Source organism: Puma concolor, chromosome B3 (genome assembly GCF_028749965.1).
Source record: "Puma concolor isolate L17-30 chromosome B3, mPumCon1.1.hap2, whole genome shotgun sequence".
Lineage (NCBI taxonomy): Eukaryota > Metazoa > Chordata > Mammalia > Carnivora > Felidae > Puma > Puma concolor.
Window position 1 is genome coordinate 38,170,617 of NC_141672.1, and position 27,460 is coordinate 38,198,076.

General features: G+C 39.5%; 1 protein-coding gene across 11 annotated transcripts in view; it reads right to left on the reverse strand.

Annotated features, from left to right (window-relative positions):
* Positions 1-27,460, reverse strand: part of SYNE2 (spectrin repeat containing nuclear envelope protein 2) — a 342,816-nt gene that overhangs the window by 186,307 nt on the left and 129,049 nt on the right. For all 11 annotated transcript variants that reach the window (XM_086709562.1, XM_086709567.1, XM_086709569.1 and 8 more), the window contains exons 23-34: positions 25,995-26,153; positions 23,464-23,675; positions 23,227-23,317; positions 22,279-22,397; positions 21,928-22,054; positions 20,044-20,201; positions 19,023-19,170; positions 17,784-18,388; positions 14,474-14,653; positions 12,411-12,561; positions 1,982-2,140; positions 1,170-1,331 (exon numbers count right to left, since the gene is read on the reverse strand). In XM_086709562.1, coding sequence (XP_086565688.1) covers positions 1,170-1,331; positions 1,982-2,140; positions 12,411-12,561; positions 14,474-14,653; positions 17,784-18,388; positions 19,023-19,170; positions 20,044-20,201; positions 21,928-22,054; positions 22,279-22,397; positions 23,227-23,317; positions 23,464-23,675; positions 25,995-26,153 — 2,271 coding nt within the window. The remainder of the gene's footprint in view (positions 1-1,169; positions 1,332-1,981; positions 2,141-12,410; positions 12,562-14,473; positions 14,654-17,783; positions 18,389-19,022; positions 19,171-20,043; positions 20,202-21,927; positions 22,055-22,278; positions 22,398-23,226; positions 23,318-23,463; positions 23,676-25,994; positions 26,154-27,460) is intronic.

The window sequence follows — 27,460 nt, forward strand, 5'->3', positions numbered from 1 at the left end:
TGTTGAGGAGGGCACCTGTTGGGATGAGCACTGGGTGTTATAGGGAAACCAATTTGACAATAAATTTCATAAAAAAAAAAAAAAAAAAGAAGAAGCTCTATAAAGATTCTGATACTCGGTCTGGTATTTTTTTCTAATCTTTCGGAGGGAGAGACTGCTTGATTCAAATTATGAAGGTTCATAATCATGATCTAGATCAGGGGTTAATAGTCTAAGGGCTGGTAGTCTGTTTTTATAAATAAAGTTTTATGGGAACCCAGTTACTTTCAAGCATTTATGTACCGTCTATGACTGAGTGCTTTTATGCTACAACAGCAGCATTAATCAATTGTGACAACTGTGACCAAATGATCTACAAGCTTAAAATATTTACAATTTGGCCCCTTAAAAAAAAAATCTGCCAACCCCTGAGACAGGGGTTCCCACTTGGGAACAATTATGCATTTGGTGGGGTGTCTTCCAGGAGTTATTAATGTTGCTTATACCATACAATGCTTCTGATAGTCTGGTGAATCCTGTGGACCCTTTGCATAATAATATTTTATTATTTATTTATTTATTTATTTATTTATTTATTTTTGAATGCATAATAATATTTTAAAAACAAAAGATAAATTATGTAGAAATATAAAGGAAAACAATTATATTGACTTACAGTTATCAAAGTATTAAAAATAACTTGTGCTATAGTAATATGTATGTTTCTATATTAATACCTTAAATAATAAGATCTAGCAGTGAGTCTACTAACAGCCATAATTTCAAAGTAGTGAAAAGGGTAACAGTTACAACTAGATAATGACCCCCAAATACCTGTGACTTTCTTGATAACAAAGTCACATACAACGTTCATCCTGCTATGTTTGTTGACTATATTCATAACTGAAACACATTATATTTTGGTTAGATGCAAGGTAAAGATGCAATTTTCCCCATATAAGGTCATTTTATCCACTAACCACTCGGGTGTCTGGGAACCCCAGATTAATAATACCTGCTAACATCTTCCTACATATCAAAGGAAACAAGAGAATTGCGGTCCCACTCAAGGGATAATGAAAGAAATAAAACATTTCTTGGTGATTTCTCTATGCTGCTTCAAGAAAGCAAGCTCAATATTCAATGTCAACTGTGTACAAAAAGAGCATACATTTTATCTGTTCAATTACCTTCAGCTTTTCTCTTTCTTCTTCAGTCAGTTGATGTAATTCCACTTTTCGAAGGACCTTTTCAGTCCACTCATCAATGACATTTTTTAAGTTAAAAAGCTTGTCCCATAAAGCTAGAGCTCGACCAAGATTTTCATAGTAGTCTTCGGTTTTTTCATTTATCTGCCATAATTAAAAAACAGAAATAACACATTTAGTGGTAAAAAAAAAAAAAAAGTATGAAAACCATTGTTTCAGTCACACATTATTTTAAAATAAAAATTTGCCTTTGCTTGTTGAACAATTTGCTTTATTTATCAACAACAAAAAAAATGTGCTTTAACACATAACATAGTTCTTTCTTCCACAAAAAAAAAAAAAACCAACTTTGCTGCCACTTACAGGCAACTGAAAGCAATCATCTTCCTAATTTCTAACACGCAATAAATTAAAGGTGTTTTTAAAAACTCAGATGAAAATATAACACAAATTCTTAATTTGTAATTCATAACAATATAAGTATTACTCAACCAAAACTGTATTAAATACATAGTTGAGCATGAATATCCTGCATGAATGGTTAATATATTAACTACTTTATTTTAAATAAGTTGTGTATGTGCTTTTATATCTGCGTGTATAGACCCATTTGTTAGTAGCGTCTAACTCTGCAGGTAAAATTAATAATTCCTAAGTCATAAATTTTATATTATTTGAACATTTTTACAATGAACCCTTTTGAACTTTGTAATTAGATAAAAATACTAAAGATACAACAGAGAAGATCGATTTGTTATCAAAGAGGATAGTTAATGAATTAAATTGTCACTCACATCAAGCCATCTATCCACAATAATATTAGCTTCTTTCTCAAAAGGAGGCTCTTCAAAACTTCTCATTTTATTTAGATGAAATTGTAGGTTTCTACAGACCTGGTTAATCTTGTCTACAACTTCTAAATGTTCATTAAATTCTTCTTTGACAATTTCAATCTGTAAAAAAAGTTAGGTTAACACATTTTTGATAGATTTACATAGAAAAATTAGTAAGAACCAAAATTCTATTATTGGCTATTCAGCTTAAAAACAATATAGGGACACCTGGTGGCTCAGTTGGTTAAACATTGGACTCCTGGTTTTGGCTCATGGCAGAATCTCTTGCAGTTTGTGAGTTTGAGCCCTGCATTGGGCTCTGTGCTGACAATGCAGAGGCTACTTAGGATTCTCTCTCCCCCTCTCTCTCTGCCTCTCCTCCCCTCACCTCAAATAGATAAATAAACTTAAAAAAAAAAATCCACAACATCGTAACAGAGGATACTCCGTATTAATACTTTACATTAATACTTTAATATGTACTTTGTACATTATCTTTTCTAAAGCAGGCTGTTATTTTCCCACTTTCTCAATAAAAAGTTTTTAGAATCCTAACCATCTCATTTACCAGTAATCCTACACCAAAATTTCTTCCCACGCTGCATGATGAAATAATTGTAACAATCTAAAGCCATGTTTCCTGTCCAGGTGAAATAACAGTCTACAAAAAAACAAAACAGAACAAAAACCTTCATTCAATAGTATAAAAAAAGGCAGTTCCTAGATTCCTCTAACAGTAATCATCTGTGGAAGTTGAAGAACCATGCTCATCTGAATAAAACAGAACTCTAATGTATCTTTAATACATCATTTCTCGCTTTCTTTCTTTATTTGAGAGAGAGACAGAAAGAGAGAGAACAAGACGGGGAGGGTCAGAGAGAAGAGAAAGAATCCCAAGCAGTCTCTGCAACATCAGTACAGAGCCCGAGGTGGGGGCTTGAACCCATGAATTGTCAGATCATGACATGAGCCGAGATCAAGAGTTGGACACCTAACTGATTGAGCCACCCAGGTGCCCCCCAATATCATTTTCTTCAATATATGAAATTTATTGTCAAATTGGTTTCCATACAACACCCAGTGCTCATCCCAAAAGGTGCCCTCCTCAATACCCATCACCCACCCTCCCCTCCCTCCCACCCCCCATCAGCCCTCAGTTTGTTCTCAGGTTTTAAGAGTCTCTTATGCTTTGGCTCTCTCCCACTCTAACCTCTTTTTTTTTTTTTTTTTCTCCTTCCCCTCCCCCATGGGTTTCTGTTAAGTTTCTCAGGATCCACATAAGAGTGAAACCATATGGTATCTGTCTTTCTCTGTATGGCTTATTTCACTTAGCATCACACTCTCCAGTTCCATCCACGTTGCTACGAAGGGCCATATTTCATTCTTTCTCATTGCCACGTAGTACTCCATTGTGTGTATAAACCACAATTTCTTTATCCATTCATCAGTTGATGGACATTTAGGCTCTTTCCATAATTTGGCTATTGTTGAGAGTGCTGCTATAAACATTGGGGTACAAGTGCCCCTATGCATCAGTACTCCTGTATCCCTTGGGTAAATTCCTAGCAGTGCTACTGCTGGTCATAGGGTAGGTCTATTTTTAATTTTTTGAGGAACCTCCAACACTGTTTTCCAGAGTGGCTGCACCAATTTGCATTCCCACCAACAGTGCGAGAGGGTTCCCGTTTCTCCACATCCTCTCCAGCATCTATAGTCTCCTGATTTGTTCATTTTGGCCACTCTGACTGGCGTGAGGTGATATCTGAGTGTGGTTCTGATTTGTATTTCCCTGATGAGGAGCAACGTTGAGCATCTTTTCATGTGCCTGTTGGCCATCCGGACGTCTTCTTTAGAGAAGTGTCTATTCATGTTTTCTGCCCATTTCTTCACTGGACTATTTGTTTTTCAGGTGTGGAGTTTGGTGAGCTCTTTATAGATTTTGGATACTAGCCCTTTGTCCGATATGTCATTTGCAAATATCTTTTCCCATTCCGTTGGTTGCCTTTTAGTTTTGTTGATTGTTTCCTTTGCTGTGCAGAAGCTTTTTATCTTCATGAGGTCCCAATAGTTCATTTTTGCTTTTAATTCCCTTGCCTTTGGGGATGTGTCAAGTAAGAAATTACTGTGGCTGAGGTCAGAGAGGTCTTTTCTTGCTTTCTCCTCTAGGGTTTTGATGGTTTCCTGTCTCACATTCAGGTCCTCTATCCATTTTGAGTTTATTTTTGTGAATGGTGTGAGAAAGTGGTCTAGTTTCCACCTTCTGCATGTTGCTGTCCAGTTCTCCCAGCACCATTTGTTAACCCCCAATATCATTTCTAACTTGGAAGGTAAAATACTGTATTATCAAAAGGCCGATGGTCTTAAACTACAAAATAAAATTTGAGTGTTGACGAATGTAATGTTTCACTCAGCTTTCCAGTCTTACCTGAGCATTTTTAACAACAATATAAAATTTGAAAATAGATTTCTCATAGGCAAACACCTAAAAAAGTATACACTGCAGGGGACTTCCATTTCTGGAAATATGGAGTAGACATAATTTTCCCTATTCTTCCCATTAAGTACAACTAAAATCCCTGGATATCATATAAGAAACAAACTTAGTAAGAATGAAAAGTGGAGAGTTCAAGAAGTGGAGAGTTCAAGACCAGCTCCTGAACACCAATTTGGTGGTAAGTTCCCTGAATTTTCTTTTTCCCTTAGACAGATAGATAGATAGATAAAATTTATATGGCATGCTGAACAAACTAGAGGACCTAAAACATTTGAAAAAGAAGAAGAAAGTAGGAACAATCGGTCTACCTGATTTTAAGACTTATCATAGAGGTACAGTAATAAAGATAATGTGGTCTTGGCAAAGAGATAGACACATAGATCAATGGAAAAGAACAGTGAACTGGAAGGGGACCCAAAGAGTTTGCCCAACTGATTTTTGACAAAGTGCAAAAGCAATTCAATGGAGGAAAGAGAGCCTTTTCAATATATGGCATTGGAGCAACTAGACATCTATAGACCTAAGTCTCATACCTTATATAGAAACTTACTCTAAATGGATGACGGGCTTAAGTGTAAATCATAACACTATAAAACTTCTAGGAAAAAAAATATGAGAAAATCTTCAGGATCTTGAGCTACACGAAGACTCTTAGATTTTAACACCAAAAGTACAATGCATGAAAGCAGAAAACGATAAATAGTACTTTACTGAAATGAAAACCTTTTGCTTTGCAAAAGACCCTGTTATGAGGATGAAAAGACAAGCTCCAGTTTAGGAGAAAGTATTTGCAAATCGCCTAACAAAGGGTTAGTATCTAGAACAGAAGAAGAATGCTCAAAACGCAACAGTAACAAAACAAAACAAATCTAATTAGTGTAAATAAGCAAAAGATATGAAGAGATAATTCCCCCAAGATGACATACAGATGGCCAACAAGCACGAGAAAAGATTATCAATACCATTAGCAATTAGGAAGATGCAAATTAAAACCATAATGTGATACCACTACATACCTACCAGCATGAGTTAAAAAAAAAAAATTGAGACAGCATCTAATGCTGGCAACAATGCAGAGAAACTGGATCATTCCACAATGCTGGTGGGAGTAGTTGGGCAGTTTCTCTAAAAACTAAATACACGATTAACATACAGGCCAGCAACTGCACTCCTACACAGTTAACCCTGAGAAATAAAAACTTACATTCACATAAAGACCCCTATATGAATGTGTTTATAGCAGCTTTACTTGCAATAGCCCGAAATTATAAACAACCCAGATGCCCTTCAGCGGCGAGTAATGGAACAAACTGTGGTTACATCCATACCATGGAAAACTACACAGCAAGAAAAGGGAACAAACTACCAACACATGCAAGAATCTGAGTGAATCTCCAGAGAATTATGCTGAGTGTGAAATAGCCAATTCCCAAGTTACATACTGTATGTGTATGTACAGGAGGAAAAGGAGTAGGGCTATAAAAGGACAGCATGAGGGATCCTCGTGGTGATGGAAGCATTCTTGATCTTGACTGTATCAATGGCAGTGTCCTGACTGCAATATTGTACTACGTCGTTTTATAAGATTTAACATTGGGGAAACTTACAGTAAAGGGTCCTCAGGATTTCTCTGTATAATTTCTTACAACCGCATGTGAATCTATAATTATCTCAAAATAAAAATTTAATTAAAATAATAAAAACTGAGGAGTATTACTCAGCGATCAAAAAGAATGAAATCTTGCCATTTGCAACTACGTGGATGGAACTAGAGGGTATTATGCTAAGGGAAATTAGAGAAAGACAAATATCATATGACTTCACTCATATGAGGACTTGAAGATAGAAAACAGACGAACATAAGGGAAGGGAAGCAAAAAGAATATAAAAACAGGGAGGGGGACGAAACATAAGAGAGTCTTAAATATGGAGAACAAACACAGGGTTACTGGAGGGGTTGTGGGGGGGGGGAAGGGCTAAATGGGCAAGGGGCATTAAGGTATCTACTCCTGAAATCATTGTTGCACTATTTGCTAACTAACTTGGATGTAAATTATAAAAAATAAATAAATTATAGAAAGAAAAAGAAAGATAAAATAATAATAATAATAACTGAATAAAAATTCTAAAATAGAAAAAAAATTACTGGGGGGGTTTCTGTCTCCTGACTGGATGCTGAATGATACATCTTCAAAGCTGATTGCAAACTCCAGTGTTTTTCCTCCTGGCACAAGCCTCTGCAATGGACATAATACATTTTTGTTCAATCAAATGGAAAAAGAATTTGTTCAATTATATGGCGTAATTTTCAATACATTCAAAGACCTCTGTTGTTACATTGACATATGCCGCCACTGGGTGAAGAAAAAAGAAAAAGCAGGAGAGGGTATCTTTAGCACTGACGGGAACTGTGGGTTTTGTTCCACAATACATTGAAAGGGTAGAATAAAGGAAAGTAGGCTCACTCTGTCTTTTCCCAAACTTGAACGGTCCCCTGACATTCTAGCCTTTAGTCTTACTCTTGCACTTCTGTCTTTCATTAAAGAGAGTGGAAATCTGGCCCCATATCCTAGATAAACATCCAGGTTTCTATGGTTTGAAAGACAAAAGTTCTCAGTGATATCATATTTCAGCCACTGGTGCAAAGCATCACACTACAAATACATACTACAGAAATGGACTGTTTCTGAAGACGGTATGTAATTCATCACAAAATATAATTTTACATCACAAAGTAACGTATTATTCCAGCAAATATGTAAACTGCTCATATGCCAGACACCATACGAAAAGATTCTCAATATAATATATAAATGCTTAGGCTCTTATACATTTCATAAAGGGAACTCGTGATTTTATTAATTTTTAAAATGCCTTTGTGACCAAACCTCTACAGATGAGAAAGGGGGAAGAGACAACGCAAAGTTAATTTTTATTTCCGCCATATATGTATTTCAAACATTTACAGAGAAGGCAATATTATGATGATTGAAACATGACTTTGTAGTCACACAGCTCTGGGATTAAATCATGATTATGCCATTTATCAGCCATATAATCTTGAGAAAGTCACTTAACCTCTATCCTCACTTTTTGCCTTGGTTACAGAGGAAGATGCTAATCTGTCCAAATTCCAAGACATAAATTAGACGTTACTGGTAAGCAGGATCAGCGTGCCTGAGAAATACAATATGTGGATATGGTTCTTTTTTCTGCTTCTTATCATTTAACAGGTAAGATCCTTGAGACCAGCATTATGAACCTATCTTGACATAAGATGAAGAACCCAGGTCCCTGTATCCATATCTGAGCTACTCTGTGATAAGATTCTAAGACTTGGATTTCGATCTGGAGGACAAAAAGGCCTTGTAAGCATTTAGGCTGGCCTGATGCTTGAACCACATCTTCCCAGAGAACCTGCTGGGGTATTGGGCCCTCACGCAACTTACAATAAAGCAATACTATTTGTTCTTATTTTTTGAGTATGTATCTCCTTTGACAATCCCACAAGAAATCGGGAAAACTGACAGGGCAGGGTGAGGAATTCCTTTGTTCTTCATTCTTAACACCGTGTAAATAACATTACAAACCCTACAGTTACTTCTAAAATTCTCTAAACCTTGGTTTTCTCATCAATATAACAGGGTTAATACTTAACCCTTGAAGGATTATTTGGGAATGAAACCATACAATAATGTGTGAAGAACTTGGCACATGATGGCCAAGCCATCAATGGCCGAAGCTTTTACTGTCATCACCGTTATCATTTTTAGTAGTGGTAGCAGTGTTACTTAAAACCTCAAAGCCACAGGGCGCCTGGGTGGCGCAGTCGGTTAAGCGTCCGACTTCAGCCAGGTCACGATCTCACGGTCTGTGAGTTCGAGCCCCGTGTCGGGCTCTGGGCTGATGGCTCAGAGCCTGGAGCCTGTTTCCGATTCTGTGTCTCCCTCTCTCTCTGCCCCTCCCCCGTTCATGCTCTGTCTCTCTCTGTCCCAAAAATAAATAAATGTTGGGGGAAAAAAAACAAAAAACAAAAAAACCTCAAAGCCACATGATACTCTTATTTGCAAATAAAACCAATTTTGCTGGCCTCAGGATTTTCCAGCTTCTGAGGCAAGTCAGTCATTGGAGTGGAGGGGGATATGGTTTGGCCAGTGAAGAAAGAAGGAAATTAGTACATTTTAAAGTGCTGCAAGGAATGTCTTTGGTATTAAGAATCTTCCATATTTAAGATTAATCCTAGAAGTAAAATATTTGGTCAAATGGGAGGCGTATTTTCAAGGATCTTGAATAATACTGTCAAAATGTTTTCCAAAAGAGTAGTGTCAATATGCTCTCTGACCAGCAACATAAAGAGCAGACATCTCATTGACTATCAAAAGGCCAACAGAGGTATTTTGGAGTAGCTTTGGTTTCCTTTGACTACTCATGAGGTTCAACTATGTCTCTTTTTTTTCACAATTGCCAATTTGTTTCCTGTGTACAAATATCCACTTGGATCTCAGTGGTTTACTCACTAATTTCTAAGAGTTCTCTGTACGTTACTGTAAACCTTACTCGCTCACATTTATGAAAACTCTTTTCCACCCTACAGCATTATTTAAAATAATAAAAAATTAAACTTTATTATACTAGCTTCCATTTATGAGGACGTGTTTAAATGAACTATATTATTACTATATATTTTGCATATGTGAAATCATATGCACAGGAATAATTTATTAAAAGTCCTCATTCTTTGATCTATCCATGGTTAAAATTGCTGTTGCTCTGTCCTTATCCATACCAGCCTATTTTCATAATAAACTTTGTTGTGACAGGCAAAACAAAGTTAGAAGTTAAAAAATGAAATAAAATTGCTGTTGAAATAAGAAACTATGAATTTTTATGTTAGTTAATAAGAAACCATAGAGGCTGTTGTTCTAAACCCCATAGTGATGGTATTTGGAGGTGGGTCCTTTGGCAGGGCATGAGGTCATGAGGGTGAAACCCTCATACATAGAATTAGTGCCCTTATAAAAGAGACCCTAGAGAGTTCTCTTGCCCTTTCCTCCATCTAAGGACACAGCAAGAAGACAGCCATCTATGAACCAGGAAGCAAGGCCCCACCAGACCCCAAATCTGCAGGGACCTTGCTTTTGTACTTCTCAACTTCCAGAACTGTGAGAAATAAATTTCTGTTGTTTATTTTATTAAAAAAAATTTTTTAATGTTTATTTATTTTTGAGAAAGACAGAGAGACAGACTGCAAGCTGGGGAGGGGCAGAGAGATGGAGACACAGAATCTGAAGCAGGCTCCAGGCTCTGAGCCGTCAGCACAGAGCCTGACGCGGGGCTCGAACTCATGAACCATGAGATCATGACCTGAGCTGAAGTCAGACGCTTGACCAACTGAGCTACCCAGGCGCCCCAAATTATTGTTGTTTATAAGCCATCCAACGTATGGTATTTTTTTTCATTACAGCCTGAAGAGAGTAGGACAGAAATTGGTACAGAGCAGTGGGGTACTGCTGTAATAAATACCAAAAAATGTAGAAGAGGCTTTAGAACTGGGTTATGGGTAGAGGCTGGAAGACTTTTGAGAAGTCTGCTAGAAAAAGCCAGTATTGCCCTGAAATGATGGTTAAGGGCGATTCTGGTGAGGGCTCAGAAAGAAAAGAGGAGAGCTGAGAGAAAGTCTCAATCTTCTTACAGAATAACTAAGTAATGATGAACAGAATGTAGATACTAAAGGAATATAGACACTAAAGGAATGTAGATACTAAAGGCCATTTCGATGAGGTTGCAGACAGAAATGAGGAACATGATGTTGGATCTGGAGAAAAGGAGATACTTGTTATCAAGTGGCAAAGAACTGGACTGAACTGTGTTTGTGTTCTTGTGTTTTTGTGGAAGGTAGAACGAGCTAGCAATGAAATTGAATATTTAGCTGAAGTTATGTCTTTGGCAAAGTGCTGAAGATGTGACCTGGCTCCTCCTTGACTGCTTACAGCAAAAGGTAAGAAAACATAAATGATTCAAAGATGGAATTGCTAAGTAAAAGGGAAGCAGAACTGAAAAATCTGGAAAATTCTCAGTCTATCCATATTCATACCATATTGCCAAAAAATGAGAACACTAACACAATGGCCAAAAGACCCTTTCATAAGGAGATTGGTATAGACCAGCCATCTCAACAGAAGGCACGCATTAGTCTTCAAGACAGGAGAAGAATGACCCAAAAGTGACTCAGAGACCATCAGGCTGCCCCTCCCATCATAGGCCCAGAGCAAACTGGCCCAGGGAACAACATGGCTGCCTCTGCCCAGCATTCAAAGGATGGGGTCAACCTGGCAGATCCACAAGTATGGCACCCCAGCCCAACAGTGCTTCTGGGTGATGAAGTAAGTTTTATTCATCAGATAAATAACTTATCCAGAAAGTACAGTTCACAGTTATAGGTGGCAGGAGGAATGCTCATATACCCGAGAAGAGAGAGTGTTCACAGCCATACACAGGGTGGGTCATTAGGACTAACACTCATTTAGGTGCTGATGAAGTCCTAGGCACTTTACAGTTGTTACTTCACCTGATCAGGAAAGGAAAGACTTTCTATTGGTAATGGGATTCCACTTAACGAGACAAAGGCAGGGATTCCAGAACTGAGGAGGATTAGCACAAATCAAGAATAGTTGCAAGTCAAGAGAGACTAGATATCTGTTCAGTATACAAGGTAGGGACTCAGGATCTGTGAATAAGGCAGATTTTGATCCTGACACAATAGTACACGTTGGGAAACTGGTATCAGGGCCATAGCAGAAGAGTAGCTATGTAAATTGGGACACAAGGTTGAGGTCAATCTTGTAAGGTTGGTCATGTTGAATTTACTGGGAATGAAGAAAACCCACAGCTCTTTAAATCCCCTGGGATGATGACAGGATCCTTCTAGATCCCAAGACCACCAAAACCCAAAGCTACCTCTGCTGGATGGAAGCAGACAGGTTGCTTCTGAGCACTGTCTGCTCATGGTTTTGGTGGCCTTCCTCATTTAAATCTCATAGGAAACCAGTTACACAGTCACATATTGTACAACTGGTGTCCAAACAAGGCTCTCTGTGATTGATCAGTTCCAAGAAACTGAGTCTGAGAAAGCGAGTCTCAGACTAAGGCTATTCCTCATCTATAGCTCTGGTCATGTGTCTGCACCCTGCACCTTCGGCTTCAGGGATAAGAGTTCTAGATAAAGACTAAATTGTCTGCAGGCATCTGGTTGATTCTCTCTCATCAAACCATAAAGCCGCTAGGAAAAGCAACTTCCTGGTGTGCAGTCACATCGTGTAGCAGGCAGTGTCCTTCAACGATTCCATTCTTCTGCCATTCTGGTTGATAACCACATAAAATCGCAGAAAATAATGACACCTAGTGTCCAAAAGTGTTACTCTTCTTCGAATATGCTGTGATTGCTTAGGCTATGAATACAGATGGAACAACATGGACATACACTCACACACCTTTACAGAAAGCCAATAAATAAAAACATAATTATTCCTTTGTCTGCTAATAACAGAGGGGTTTTCCCACTACCTTCATTCTCTCAAGCCTAAAATGAAGCCTCAGTTTCCTTTTGGGTAGAAGGTCAATGCAAAGACTGTCGAAACTGTACAGAGGTAGGAGCAGGGGTGACCCCAGACTCCAGCAGAACCACACCAACAGTATCAAGAACCAAACAGAAGCAACCTAGCGTTAACTAGGGGACTGGGATTTTTTCAAGCCCTAGTAATAAATTTAGTAAGGTCTTAGATATCTAGTAAAACAGTCACCGTTCTTGTAAGCCGAGTTTCAAAAATGACTCCATTTATAATATCCTCTTTATTGTTGAGGCCACGGTGTAGAGTTCCCTTTGGAATCTGGACTCACCTCTGCTATCCTTTTCTTCAGGTTCTCTTTTCCCATGTAGGAAGCCTGAAGGGAGATGACATTCTCTTCTTTTTGAATCAAAGTTGTCAAGACACTTTTAAAATTCTGATACTGTTTTAAGAGCTCCAAGACTCTTTCACATTGGTCAAGGCTATGGAAAAAAAAAAAAGAAGAAAAAAGTAAAACAGGTAAATCTCTAAGAATAGGGAAACCATTCTCTCTCTTTGTAAGTATCCTACAATAACGACTAATACGTTACAGAAGGATTTTTCCTCTTGACATGGTTCCGCATATTGTTTTACCAATTTAACCTAAGAATGATGGCATACATACTTATCTGGCAAAGGGATGGTCTAAAAAAGCACTGGATTATGATTTTCACTACTTCAATACCAAAAAAAAAAAAAAAAAAAAAAAAAAAATTACCAGATGTAGCTCTAGGAAGAAACACAGGATTCATAATCTTAAGGAATCGGCATCTCAGTTTCATCATTAACCAAACTATATCTTGGAAAACAGGGCCTCCCTAGCACTATTCTTGGAGATTGTTTCCATACTAATTCAGCAAGTCACAGTTTGTTTATGTCTATTTGCTCATTCTAGAGTTAGCCCTTTGAAAAAAGTAAAGTAATACAAATAATGAAGCAGTTAGGAGACCTGATTTCTAGTTACGGCTGGCACTAATCAGTCATGTGACTTTAGCCTCTTTGGACCTCAATTTCGTTCCTGTGCAAAATCAAAGGGTACAGTAGATTGAATACCACAGACAGGCTTTATCTTAACTTCTGTACATTCAGGTTCCAGTAGAAAACAGGAGGTGCCCTCAGACAGAGTTCTGTGTAAAAGGACCACTGATGCGGGCAGAGTTAAGGGAAACTTTCAGGGAGCCGAGACACGAACTAGAGAAAAACAGATACACCACTCGGCCTCAGGGGAAAGGGGGAAGTGCCCTGAGCCAGAGAGGAGGCTGCCAGTAGGGGCTGCCAGAACCACCTGCTGGAAAGGGAGGGGGTTAAGATCGCCTTGACCTCTCTCTCTCTGCTTGTCTTCAAATCTCCTGCTAGTAACTTCCTGTCCTAACTGGACCCCTTGGCTTGGCTGGTACAGTCAGCTAGGGATCAGCCCTCCTGACCACTTCTACCTCCAGACAGAGAGTTAGGGAAAGAAGGCATGGATGGAGAACATTCAGCAGAATCACCAACCGGTGTGATTAAGTTAAGGATTAACTTAAAATAGGAATATCACCATGAATTATCTGCGTGGGTGCAATATCATCACAAGGCCCCTTATAAGAGGGTGACAGGAGGGTCAGAGTGACAACAGAAAAAGAAATGAGAGGAGGGGAGAAAGAGCCAGATTAAGATTTGAAGAGACCACATGGCTAGCTTTAAAGATGAAGAAGGGTGGCTCAGTTGGTTGAGCGTCCAACTTTGGCTCAGGTCATGATCTCACAATTCGTGAGTTTGAGCCCCACGTCAGGCTTGCTGCTATCAGCACAGAGCCCGCTTCGGATTCCTTCCCTGCCGTCTCTGTGCCTCCCCACCTTGCATGCTCTATCTCTCAAAAATTAACATTTAGAAAGAAAAAAAAAAAAAAAAAGAGGGAGGAAGGGGACATACAGCAAGGAAAGTAGTAGGAGTCAGGAGGCCTCTAGAAGGCAAGGAAACGGATTCTGTCCTAGAGCCTCCAAGAAAGGAAGGCAGCTTGATTTCAGAATTTCCAGCCTCCAGACTGTAAGATAAATTTGTGTTGTTTTTAAGCCACTAAACTGCTGGTAACTAGTTACAGACCAGCAATAGAAAACGAATACAGGTGGAGAAATAATAATAATAATAAATACACTGGTTATTTGTTATTCCTCTTAGATAAACCTCTTAAATTCATTGGGCAATATAATCTAGGATTCCAGATCTTGCCCCAGACATTGGTCTCATGAGCTTCCAGTATGAAATGCTTACGCTTGTTCCTCCGTTAGGTCCATGGGGATGTGTTTTCAACATAGTTCAAAAAGTTGATTGTGCTACACACACTTTTTCAGATTTGGGAGGGATTTTTTTCCTTACCATTCAGTGACCGAAGCTTTTGTATTCTCCCACAAAAGTGCCGTATTTTGGCACTGTTGATTCAGCAATTTTTCTCGGCCGTCTCTGAACTGCGGAAGAGAATTGACCATTTCTTGCAAGCATTTCTTCTCTTCTTCATATTCATCTAGATCCTTATCCAGTTTCATTAGTGCTTTTTTCCTTGATTACGAAAGAGAAAAGTTTGATAACCGATGATTGGCCACTCTGATTCAACACAAATAAGGGCAATTTGGGGGAGGCACTCTCACTGTAATTTGCCCTCAAACTATTATGCCAAAATTACGCACTCTTATTAGAGAGTTCGCAGGCTCTTTGCATTTCCAGAATACTAATTCGGTATTTTAAACATAATAAATATACAAAACCATAAGCAGTGACATTTTTCTGTGGTGAACACACTTGTAAAGAAGGTAGATATGCACCTGAGAGAAACCAGACAAAGAATATGAGTGGGTGCGAACGGGAAAGAGAGTGTGACATGGAGAAAGGACAAGAGACAGGTGAACGTGCCCTGCAAGCTCCTAAGGAAGAGCAGAGGAAGCCGAGGAGAAAGGAACGTGCAAGGAAATGTTGCATTTCTACCTTGTGTACAAAAAGCTCTTCCCCATCAAAAAGGATTCATTTGACCTAAGGGTTTTAATCTGCAAACTAACCCTGGAAGGGTTAACTCCATTCACCCAGGTCTAAATTGCTTTTCTCAGGTACTCACTTCTCTACCTCCTTTCTTCCAATTCTCTCTGGAATCCACTCCCATAAGGATTTCACTCTCCACCCACTCCTCCAAAACTGCTTGCCAAGATCTTGGGTAACCTCCATGTTGCTAAACCCATGTTCCATTCTCAACCTTTGCTTCCTTCACGGGTCAGCAGCATTTGACACAGCTGACCACTTCTCCTTGTTGAAAGGTCTTCTCACTTGACCCCAGGACTCTCTTGATTTCCCTTCTCCTATACTGGCCACTCTTTCTTGGTTTCGTTCCCTGGTTCCTCCTCATCTCCCTGATCTCTTAACATGGAGTGCCTGGAGTAAACAGCTTGGACCTCTTCCCTTGTCTGTCTGACCTCCCTCCGCGGGCAATGTCACCCATCTCACGACTCTACACGACATTCTAAATGCTCAGCCCCCTCTCCTGACTCCATCTGTCGTTAAGAGTCTTGTTGATATTCGTATTTGAACGTCAAATAAGTATTTTGAACCTATCATTTCTAAAACTGAGCACACTTGATCAGTACCTGATAAACTTCATTCTTTCTCATCTCAGTTAATGGTAACTCCATTCTTCTAGTTGCTCAAGTCAAAGCTTGGAATCATTCTCAACTCCAATCTTTCTTATAAGCTATGTACGATGTGTACATATAACCTATATAACTGTGGACTCTATCTTAAGAATTTATCCAGAATCTTAGCCCTTTTTGCCACCTCACCACTGGTCCATGCTACCATCATCCCTCACCTGGATCACTACCATAGGTGAACCTAGACTTCCTGTATCTTCCCTTGACTCTTACACCGTTCTCAACACTTGGGCCAGAGAGAGCCTGTTACAGTGAAAACCAAATCATTTCCATTTGCTCGGACCCCTCCAATGACTTCCCATGTTACTCAAAGAAAAAGCCAAAGCTATCTCATGGCCCACAGGTTACCTGAGCTAAGCCCCATCCCACCCGTTCTGATCCCCTTTCATACTTCTTCCCCTCACTGTTGACCTTCCCAACTCCTTGCCTCTCCTCAAACATGCCAGGCTCATTCTCACACCTACTGCTCCCTCGGCCTGGAAGGCTCTTCCTCCCAGGAGTCACCGGGCCAGCTCTCTCATCCATCCCATCTGACTCAAAAGTTACTTTCTCAGTAAAACTCTTGATGACCCTTTTTGAATTACAACCCCCTCCGCCGTCCTTGTTCGATTTTTCTTCATAGCTTTTATCACTATCAAACATATTGAATATCTTACTCCTCTCACTAGATAAGACTCCATCAGGAACAAGAGCTTTTGTCTTTTGTGCTAACTCCTCTATCCGCAGTACCTAAAATAGTACCCGGCACACAACACGTATTTGTTGTATTGGTAGCTAAATTAAAAATTAAAGCAATTTGGGGCGCCTGGGTGGCTCAGTCGGTTGAGCGTCCGACTTCGGCTCAGGTCATGATCTCGCGGCTTGTGGGTTCGAGCCCCGCGTCGGGCTCTGTGCTGACAGCTCAGAGCCTGGAGCCTGTTTCGGGTTCTGTGTCTCCCTCTGTCTCTCTGACCCTCCCCCGTTCATCCTCTGTCTCTCTCTGTCTCAAAAGTAAATAAACGTTAAAAAAAAAAAATTAAAAAAAAAATTAAAGCAATTTATTGTTTATCGATGTATAGTTTTTCATGTATAAATTAACATGGAACTTATTTATTACTTATTATTTATGAATAAAGAATAAATATTTATTAACAATAAATAACACATTAGTAATTAGTTCAACACCTCACTAAGAACTGGGCACTGTAGGAATAAAAGTCTCATTGAGACCGTTAGCACAGGACAGTTTCAGAGGGAAGAGCTTGGTCAACTGAAGAGTCTCAAGAGAGCACTGAGCCTGAGGGACTTGGTGGGCAGAGGAGACAGGATGTGGGAAAGATTTAGAAAGGGGCGGAGACTGCCACAGAAGTAACCTGCTAGCATTATCACTTGCGGGACCTGGAGGCTGGCTCGGAACACGAGAGTTAAAATCACAGCACTCGTACAAAGCCTGCCTGCCTCAGTTTACCAGGCAATTCTGCTCAGTCTCCAGAATCAAAACTAACCTTGGCTGACCTCTTGCATCCAGTCCCATGCCGTCCCACTCTGTCCCCATCCCCATCCTGCTGGGAGGAGAGCAGGAGACCAAATAATTCAGCAACAAGTAGAGACACGGTGTAGCATGCGTATCCTTTACCACTTCTATCTTTCTTTAGTACCCCGTGTGTGGAGTTTTTTAGGTCTTCTCTCCTCATGAGAACCCCGTAATAAAGACCAGAGCGCTAAAGGGACTTTGAAGGAACTCAAGTACTTTACATGCATCTTATTTCATTACTCCTTTGTCCATGAAATGTACACTTTAGGGAGAAAAAAAGTCATATAACATTTTGTAAAGGCACACTGTCAACAAAAGGGAAGCTTGTTTGAAGTGCCTACAGAAAAGCATGCTGAACACTGAATAGAGCAGGATGGAACAGAAGTAGAAAGACACAGAAAGAATTTCCTTCACCTAAGACATACTGAAAATACAGAGGAGTATCATCCCGCATGGGGACATCGACGGACATGAGACTTACCGTTGTTTCACAGCTGGAGCAGTGGGATCCTTAAGACTGATTTTACTGATTTGATTGCACACATCTTGAATATTTTTCAGGAGGTCATTATTTTTGAAAGTACAAATCTCTAGTAACTTGTCTTCAGTGAACTCCTCCTGCACGCCATAGCCATGTGTCTCAAATAACTTTTTGGACAAAGCATCAACAAGTTTTTCACAGGTGTCGTCACCCCATTCAGCATCTTTAAAGCTTATACCAAGCATCTTCAAACGTTCATCCAAATGTCTGGCCTTGTCCTTCATCAGATTGGTTTCTCCTTCTTTATTTTCTATTGTCAAAGTGTTTTCTGGTACCACCTGTGTATCTGAGGCTGACAGGTCTGTAACAAGCTCAAAAGGGAGTTCAGCTGTTTTCAGAGAAGCCAGAAAGTCCTCCAGAGCTTTGAGGGCATCTTTACAACTCTGTACCTTGTGGTTCGTTTCATCAAGTTGTGTTCTGTGTTTCAGTATAATATTCTTTGTTGCATGGAGATCCAGTGGGTGTAATTCTTTCAATGCAAAGTCGCCCCACTGTTCCAAATTATTACATATTTCAATCTGTTTTATGATGGAATCTTGGATATTCTAAAATAAAGTAAGAAATGCCCAAAAGACTGAGGCAGAGAAAAAGAGAGACTGCCCATCAGCAATGCACCTAAACTCCCAATGACTAGATTGCATCTGGAAAACCACTTCCTGGGTCTGCCAAGTCGGACAGCGTCCACAGAAGGAAACATTTTAATCACAAACAATCAGAGCCCATCTGTTTCATGATCTGATAACCTTTCTGATGTTTCAATCCCCAAAAGAAAACAAGTATATAAATCTACGGCTCCAGTGAAAATAGAGATTAAACTGTAGCGACATCTGTTTATAATCTGAAACATCAAACTTAAATATTTTTTATTTCAAATGAGGCCTGGAATAAGTAAACTGTAGAAAATGCACATGAGTCTAATACAATACTTAGGATTTCAGTCATTGGAGAACATATTCATAAGCAGACCTTCATTTTGAATTCAAAGAAAATACCTAATTACTAACTTCACTGTACCTATTTTCAAATTTGTGAGGAATAAAGAGATGAGAAATAAATCAGTCTAAATTATTGAAGACTTTCTGCCATTACTTATCGTCTAACTATATACTATTGACGTATAATTAAAAATCTCTGAAGAATTGATTTATTCTATGAGTGCCTGGGAAAACTTATATTTACCCTCAGGTTTTGATAAATGCCATCAGCATCAATGAGATGAAATTCTTGAATGGCCATTTCATGGAGGAGCAGGTCTGAGCCACAGAGGAGAAGTGATTCCTTCTCCACAGGTAACACAATCTTCAGCGCAGTCTCCAAAGATTCCATTCTGGGTGAAAAATAAACCCAGACATAATGGAAAAAGGCACCATAAATGTAGTCTATAAAACATATTAATGCCATTGTTTAACTACAAACAAAAAATAATTACCCAATAAGAATACATACAATGATATGTGCAGATTATCACATTAAAACCCAAACCCAGGAAAAACAACAAAAAACACACAAAAAAACCCAAATCCAGCGATCCAAAATGCCAAAGAATGAGTTGTTTGCTATATCCACATATTCATAATAGCTTAACAGAAACCACACTGAATGGAAAATTGTTGTAAAACATACTGAGCCTTTCCTAACCTTTTGAAGTGCAAAATGGTGAATGTAATTTAACTTTGCCTTGGATGACAAAGAAATGTCATTATAAACACTAATTATTTTATTAGTGAAAATATAACAGAATTCAAAGAAATGGGCTCTACTAATGTGGGAATGAAATGTGTGACCTTTGACGAATAACATGACTGTGAACCTCAGTTTTCTCCTATGTAAAAGTGGGGATATGTCCTGGGGAAACACATCCTATGTATAGGGGATAATAACAGCACTCTCACTTTGGAAATGGGAAAATCAAGATTCAGAGAAGTTATGTGACATGGCCAAATTCATGCCCAAGGGCAGATCAGGGGGAAGAGCACGGCCTTTGGAACTCAACAGAGTGCAAATTCCACCTAAATGTCTGGCCAGTGGGGAGGCTTGGTTAGGTTATGTAACCTCCCTGAGTATCAGTTTCCTCATCAGTAAAATGGCCCTCAAGTTAGCAACCAAATAAAATACTTAATATAGTACTAGCCTAGCTTAAAATAGCATTAAAATTTCATAAATTTAGTAAATGCAGCGTTAACAGATCTCAGAATTATACCTGGTATTAAGAGTCATCTGAAACTCTCTTTCTTTTTCTTTTAATCTGTCTCTTGCCTCGCGTATAAAGGGCTTCTTTACGTCACTCTCAAGCTCTTCTAACCTCAGTGAAGTGATTTCAAACTCCTTCCAGCAGGAATCAGTTTCATTTTCTAAGACCTAGATGAAACACATAAAGTAATCTATCAACTAGGGGGTTAACAGGCACGATTATTTTGTTCTAACAAAATGAGGCATTCGCCAACTATGAACACGAAGTTTCATATGAAAATACACTAAAATTATTTTTGTATCTAATTTCATTAATGAAATTAATTAATTAATTTTAATTTTAAATAAGTCTTACAAATATTTTTCAACCATCTACGAGTAAAGTATCCTTCAGGGAACAATGATCTTAACTGTGCTCTCAGTTAGAAGACCCATTCAGTGAAGTCAAGGGAGTCAACAATGAAGGAACCCACACTTCCTTCCCATAAGTCAGTGCAGAGAATACAATTCAGAAAGATAAGATACATGTAGGGTCGCCTGGGTGGCTGAGGCGGTTAAGCGTTGGACTCTTGATTTCGGCTCAGGTCATGATTTCATGGGATCAAGTCCCTACTCAAGATTCTCTCTCTCTCTCTCTCTGCCTCTCCCTCACTTATGATTGCTCTCTCTCAAAACAAATAAACTTAAAAAAAGGAAAGATACATGTAATATAAGAACAGATATTCTAGTTCCTCTAGATAATAAATCTTTGTTTCTCCCTAAACTAAAAACTAGAGTGAATTAAACTGTTTCTATCAAATAAGAAGCGAATGAAATTATAATTTATAATTAAACATGTAAAAATTCTATTCTATTCCAGCTCCTTACCTTGTTAGGTTTTTTTTTTTTTTTTTTTTTTTAAGGCACTACCACACAATTTTACTGAGTGCTGATCATTATAATTTGTTCACTTTCCCCAAGGATTAGTATAGCTTTTATGACCAACTCATTATTCAGTTACTGGAGTAAGGTCTCAAGACAGTTTCTTAATTGTGATGAAAACGTGCTAAATCACTTGAACAACAGAGATTTTAACATATTCATTCTGCTTACTCAGATGGAAAATAGAGAAAAGCCAGATGGTAGAGTGTGACTCAGAAACTGGCATTATAAAAGGAAGATAACTATAAAATATGGGAGGGCGCTGTAGGCTCTCCCATGGCCCTTTTCTCCACCTGATGGGTTTTCTGTGAGGGTTCGTTCTAATGTACGTCCAAGTATACAACAGTGTTGCCCTGCATTGCACAGATCGTCTTCAAAGTAAGGAAGATCTTCATTGGTAGGGCCTACAACTTGTGTGCCCAACATTAGACAGTTTTTTTCTCTGTAGCTCCTGAGCCAAATGCAATACTTCTTCTGATGGCTCTCCACAAGAGTATCCATCAGAGTGAAAGATCCTTCCACTGCCTGCCCCTTTGTTATTGCCCAGCATGAGACACACAAGGTGACAATTTGTCAGGATGACTGGTTTTTCACGTATTGTTAATTTTATAGCCGCACAGTTGGGCTGTTGGGTGAAACTGCCTTCAAACATAGTGCTTGGACCAATTCTTTTGAAGTCCTCATTCCTATCCTATACACAACCCAAAACTCTGCAAGCCACCGTATCTGGAGTACCAAATCAGAGCAGGAGCAATAAATTAGGACCCTGAACCAAAGTCTTTCCTGGGTTTGGTACTTGAAGGCAAATCACTTTCTAGAATAGAATGACATTGGAAATGTAATCCAACAAAGAGAGTTCTTCGGAAACATCTAGCGTACGTGACCTCAGCAAAGGTAGTGAATTCTATACTCACGGTGGTATTGTTTTCTAATAAAACATAAAACTCCTCTAATAATATTTTTAGTAAATTACCTGTAGATCTGTCAGTTTAGCCTGAAGACATGCACTACTCCTTACTATGTCACTGGAGAAATCAGAAATAATTCTGAATTTGTTGTTTTGCAGGCACAGCTCAAGATTTTCTCTGTGTGTATCATACCTGGGAAAAAATTAAATGCGATGCTACTTAACTTTAATAAGAAGACAGTTGTTTTTTTTTTAAATTACTGTCAATTATACGTGAGGAAATCTCAGGAATTTCTGCTTAAGTTACTGGACTACATGCAAAAATTATGACTAATGGGTTATACACATGTATTAAAGTATAACATGTTTGTATTAATGAAAGATTTTGGGTGGATCTTCCAGTTATTTAAAAGTTACCTCTCTTGTAAACTACGGACAGATGCATCGTGACCCTTCTCATACTTCTCCATAACGCTTTCTTCCTGTTGAGGCTTTAACTCGGATTCCAGGCTAAAATTCTTAATTGATCCCACTGCCTAAGCAAATATGCAAAATAGCAAACATAATATCTTCAATATACTTAATTGCCTGGAAAAGATAAACATTTTATAGTACAAAGGGATATCACTAATTCTTTATACCCTCACCCAGGAGATAATAAAATTTATTTGAAGCTTCTCAGGTCAGAGAAAGGCCTTCCCCTAGGACAGAAGAGATTTATTACACGGAGTCTCACCTTCTAATCGGTATATCAGCACAGAAAAGGTGTTCTCCCAGCCCCTAAACCCCTAAATACTGTCTCTGCCTACGACCGCATAGCCATAGTCAAAAGCCTTCGGAAGCCTAGCGTGCAGGCCAGACCTCTGATTTCAAATACACCTGGTTCCTTCCCCACAGCTTCAGACTAGCAGGCTGGGCTATGACCCACAGTCCACGGCCACTTACCTAAAATTCAAGAATTCAGAAAATTCAATCCCCAAGGGGAGCAAACGACAACGTACTGAGAAAAAGGCAAATAATAAGTGAACTAGCTCATCTCCATGCAGCTGAGGCATCCGTACAGCTGAAACTCAACCTCTCGTACCCCTGAATAGGAACGTGCACAGACTACGTGTAATCGTAATGTCTGCAAATGATCTCTTTCTGAAAGAACTGTTGTATCCTCAGGAGAAGAAAACGTTACGCTCGCTATAGCTTTGGTTCACTGTGTTGTAATTCTCTGAAAGGGAGTCTTTCTTGCATTACTTCCTCAGCTGATGAAAATAATGAGATAATTAAAGCTAGCAATTAATGAGAAGCGGATTGTTGTGCGCTTGGCTTTTTTCACTGGGTTTACTTCTAAAATACATTATCCGCATGTGACACCTGTTCAGCTGATGGCTGATTATCTGAGTTTGCAGATGGCACCTCGCTGTGGGCATTCCTTCCTCCATTCTCAGATGTGCTCATGGGATCCCTAGGAAGGAATCAAAATTGCACGTTAAAACAGAGGCAGAAACAGGAAGTCTAAAAGAGAATAAATAACACTCCTTGTCATTCGATCTTGCAAGGGGCTTTCTCTTGTTTTCCCCTGATGTGTAGTTAATCTTATGAAGCACTCACTTGTTTTTCGACACGCCTCCCACCGCGGGCTGCAGCGCCCCATGAATCTCGGAAGCACATTTCCGAAGTCTTTCTATCTTCTGTTCATAATCTTTGAGGGCCCTCCTTACTTCTTGTTGACTCTTCTGTGAAGTCAGCTCTTCACACAGCTCCCGCAGGACGTCCATGTGGTGATGGAGCTGGTACAGACCGCCTTCCTCAGAAAAGCAGGCCTGATTGAGGAAATAAAGCAGGCAATGTGTTTCAAAGGAGTTTGCGTGATTAGTCCGTAAGGATTAGAAACTAACAGATGTGTGTGACTTTAACAACATAATCTTTTATAGGCCATCCGCTGTGCGCCCGGTGTGGTAATGGGCACTGGAGAAACAAAGATGAGGAAGTCAGCCTGAAAGGGATTCACCACAGTCTAGTAATGCAGTGAATGAAACCAGAATATGTCACCCCAAAATATGCCTCCTTTTTTTTAAAGTCATCTCTACACCCAACGTGGGACTCAAACTCACGACCTCGAGATCAAGAGGCACACGCTCTACTGAGCCAGCCAGACGCCGCCAAAAATATGCCTCTTTGGTGCAAAAATTATTTTGAGCTAAAGGCAATTAAGAAGCAGCAAACACAGAAAAAGCTCCCTGCTTTCTGCCTACAGGCAGGAAATAAAGTCTCTTTTTATTAGCGATAGACTCTCATCAGCCCAGAGACAGTACCGGAGAAATCTGCAAACAAACCTTGTTAAACTAACCCTTATCTTTGCCTTGCCAATTCTTCACAAATGTATGGCTTCGTTGTCTACAAGGTATAAAAAAATTCCTTCTCTGGTCACTTCTTTGGGTCTTTACTCTTGTGAAGGCTCCCACGTGCATGTAAAAATTCAATAAAATATGTACGCTTTTCTCCTGTTCATCTGCCTTTGTCGGTTTCATTTTCAGGGACCCTCAGGAGTCAAAAAAATAATAACTTTTTTTCCTCCCCTCCAGTGGTCATACAAATAATGTGCGCATAGTGTGACAAGTGTTATGACAGGGTCACTGCCTGCCTTAAGGACTCCGAGAAAACCCACTCCACATGTGGGAGCCATCTGAGGGAGATGCGGCCAGAACAAGTCTGACTGCTCCGAGTCAGAGCCGAGAGAGGTCACTCCTACTAGAAGGAACAGCCAAGGGGAAGAAAGCTCCAGATGTTCTGAAAGAACAGCAGTCTAGTGTGGCTGGAGGGCACAGCGCGGGAGAAGGGACGCTGAAGTCACGTCTTGAGGCCAGACTGTGGCCCACCTGCGTGGTGTTCTAAGGGGCTTAGAGATATTCTGGGAGTAACAGTGAGGCAGTGACATAGGATTTGTGGTTCAAAGGGGTCTCTCCGTTGATGGGTCTGGAAGATGATGTGGCCATCATCGCATGGGGAAAATACCCCAGGTCAAGGGCAATGGCAACACCGTGGAAAAGAAGGAGAGGAAGCAGGTGTCCTGGAGAGTAACCCATGAGGCCTGGCAACTGACTCCATCACAGCTGAGCAGGAAGGAAAGGGGATGGGGAGGAAGGGAGTTCTCAGGCTGCAATGGCTTCATGACCAACAGATACAAAAGGGAGCAAAGTTTGAGGGAAGATATTATGGGCTAGTGTTGGACACGCTGAACTGGAGGTTTCTGAAGAACACTGGGACATGTACCACTCAGAAACAGAATCTGGACCTCAGAGGAAAGGACTCAGGTGGTGATAAAGATTTAGGCACTATCACTGCAGAGAGGGTTTTATCATTAAAGCCGCAAAGGGCAGAAAACCCCCTAGGGCAGGCATGAAACCAGCCAAAAATGGAGACTCTCAAAACTAAAACATTCAGATAACACAAGGGAAACAGAGAAATTTGTGGGGCCCCTGCCTGGCTCAGTTGGTAGACTGTGCGACTGTTGATCTCGGGTCATGAGTTCCAGCCCCACGTTGGGTATAAAGATTACTTTAAAAACGAGAGAGAAATTTGTGAATGACGCTAAAAAGTTCCCCACTCCCCAAAAAATAATCAAATAAAGAAAAGCAAGAGAGGTTGATATTGGGAGAGCCACGGCAGTAAACAGTTTAAAGGAAAGAAGAAGAGTCAATACTGTCAAATAAATAGAAGCAATCATATAGGATGGGGGCCGGATGGAGCATGAGATTTGCCCCAGATGCTTATATCCTGATTTGCTATCTTTTCCAAAAGCAGCACTTCTGAGGACACCGTGTCCCCTCAAAATCAACTGTGGGTACTTGAGCAACAGGTGACACATTTGCAACCACAGTCTCAAGGGACAGGGGCCACTGAGCCATGGCAAGGGAAATCATGAAATAATAACTTGACGCTGAATTTTTCTCATGTCCCAAAAGCAAGAAACACAGGCTGCAGTTAGAACTCGAACCACGTAAGGGATAATCCCCAGGAAACGGACAAGAGGACTGACGTAATTTTCAGAGCAGGTTTAATCCGAGGTGAAGGACATACACAACCATGTAAGAGAAACTCCAAAATGATGACAACATATAAATGGAAAACAGGTGGTTTACCTCATGTTCCTTGATGAGACCCTTGGTCCTTCCTCTGCGAATTAGTTTCTTTTCTTTATTTATTTGTTTTTCAAGTTTTGAAATACTGTCACTGAGTTTTCCTTTTTCAATGTCTATTTTCAGTTGTTGAATATACAAAGACATCTCATGATGAAGAGACTGCAAAAAAAAAAAAAAAAAAAAAACAAAAGCCCACAAAGGCACATGTATTAGCTAACTATGGGAAAAGAATACATTGAAAAGATTTTCATCAAAAACCCAATAAGAATATTTGTAGTAACACAGGGTCGAAAGAGAGTTTAAACGACATTCTGATTCGTCTTTATGTCACTGGGAAGGATGTTTTAAAATATACCAGACCCAGAAACATATTTTCTTTTTCTTTCTAACAACTAAAACCATGTATTAGCTGTGAAAGATACCATTAAGAGAATGGAAAAGACAAGGCTGGAGACTAGAGAAAACATATACAAAACACATTCCAAGCCTATGGAGAAATAACACGGAACTAAAATGTACGTCCTGGATGGGACTCTGAAATAGAAAAAAAATGAGAGGAGGGAAACACGGTGGAAACATGCATAAAGTATAAACGTAAGGAAATAACGTACCATCGTTGGGCCATTAAGTGTGACAAAGATACCGTATTAATGTAAGATGATAATAATAAGGGATAATAATACTGGGCATGGGGTACACTGGAACTCTCTGTACTATCTTTGTAATAATTCAGTAAATCTAAAATTGCTCTAAAATTATAAATAAATAAATAAATAAATAAATAAATAAATAAATAAAATTGTTCTAAAATTTAGAAATTTATTTAACTTTTCATTTAATTTATTTATTTTAAATAAACGTCTATTTAAAAGCATGTTTTAAGGGGCGCCTGGGTGGCTCCGTCAGGTGAGCATCCAACTCTTGATTTCAGCTCAGGTCATGATCCCAGGGTCATGGGATCGAGCCCCACATCAGCCTCCACAATGGATGTGGAGCCTGCTTGAGATTCTCTCTCTCTCCCTCTGACCCTCTCCCCCACTCACACGCTCTCTCTCTCTAAAATAAAAAAAAAAAAAAAGTTAAATAAAATACGTTTTAAGTGCCTTTAACAGTAGACATTCAATTATATTACCTTATTCTCTCTCTCCAGACACACACGCTGAATACAAATCACCGCTTATTGAACACAATCTCTGTGGTGGGGCTTTAGATAAATCCTTGCGATAATCCTGCCAAGTGGTTGCACACATCCCCATTTTATCAGATACGTTCCTAGAGGGTGAAACAACTTACCCAAGGTCATAGCTGCTGAATCGAGGTCTGTCTGCCATCAAAGTCTATGCCTATTTCACTAGGAAACTCTACATGTGCATATGTGTCTATATGTTGTCTCAGTCAGGATCCAACTAGGGACCCAGGAAACATTAAATATTTAACTCAGAGGGAATTAAATGCAGGGAACTAGT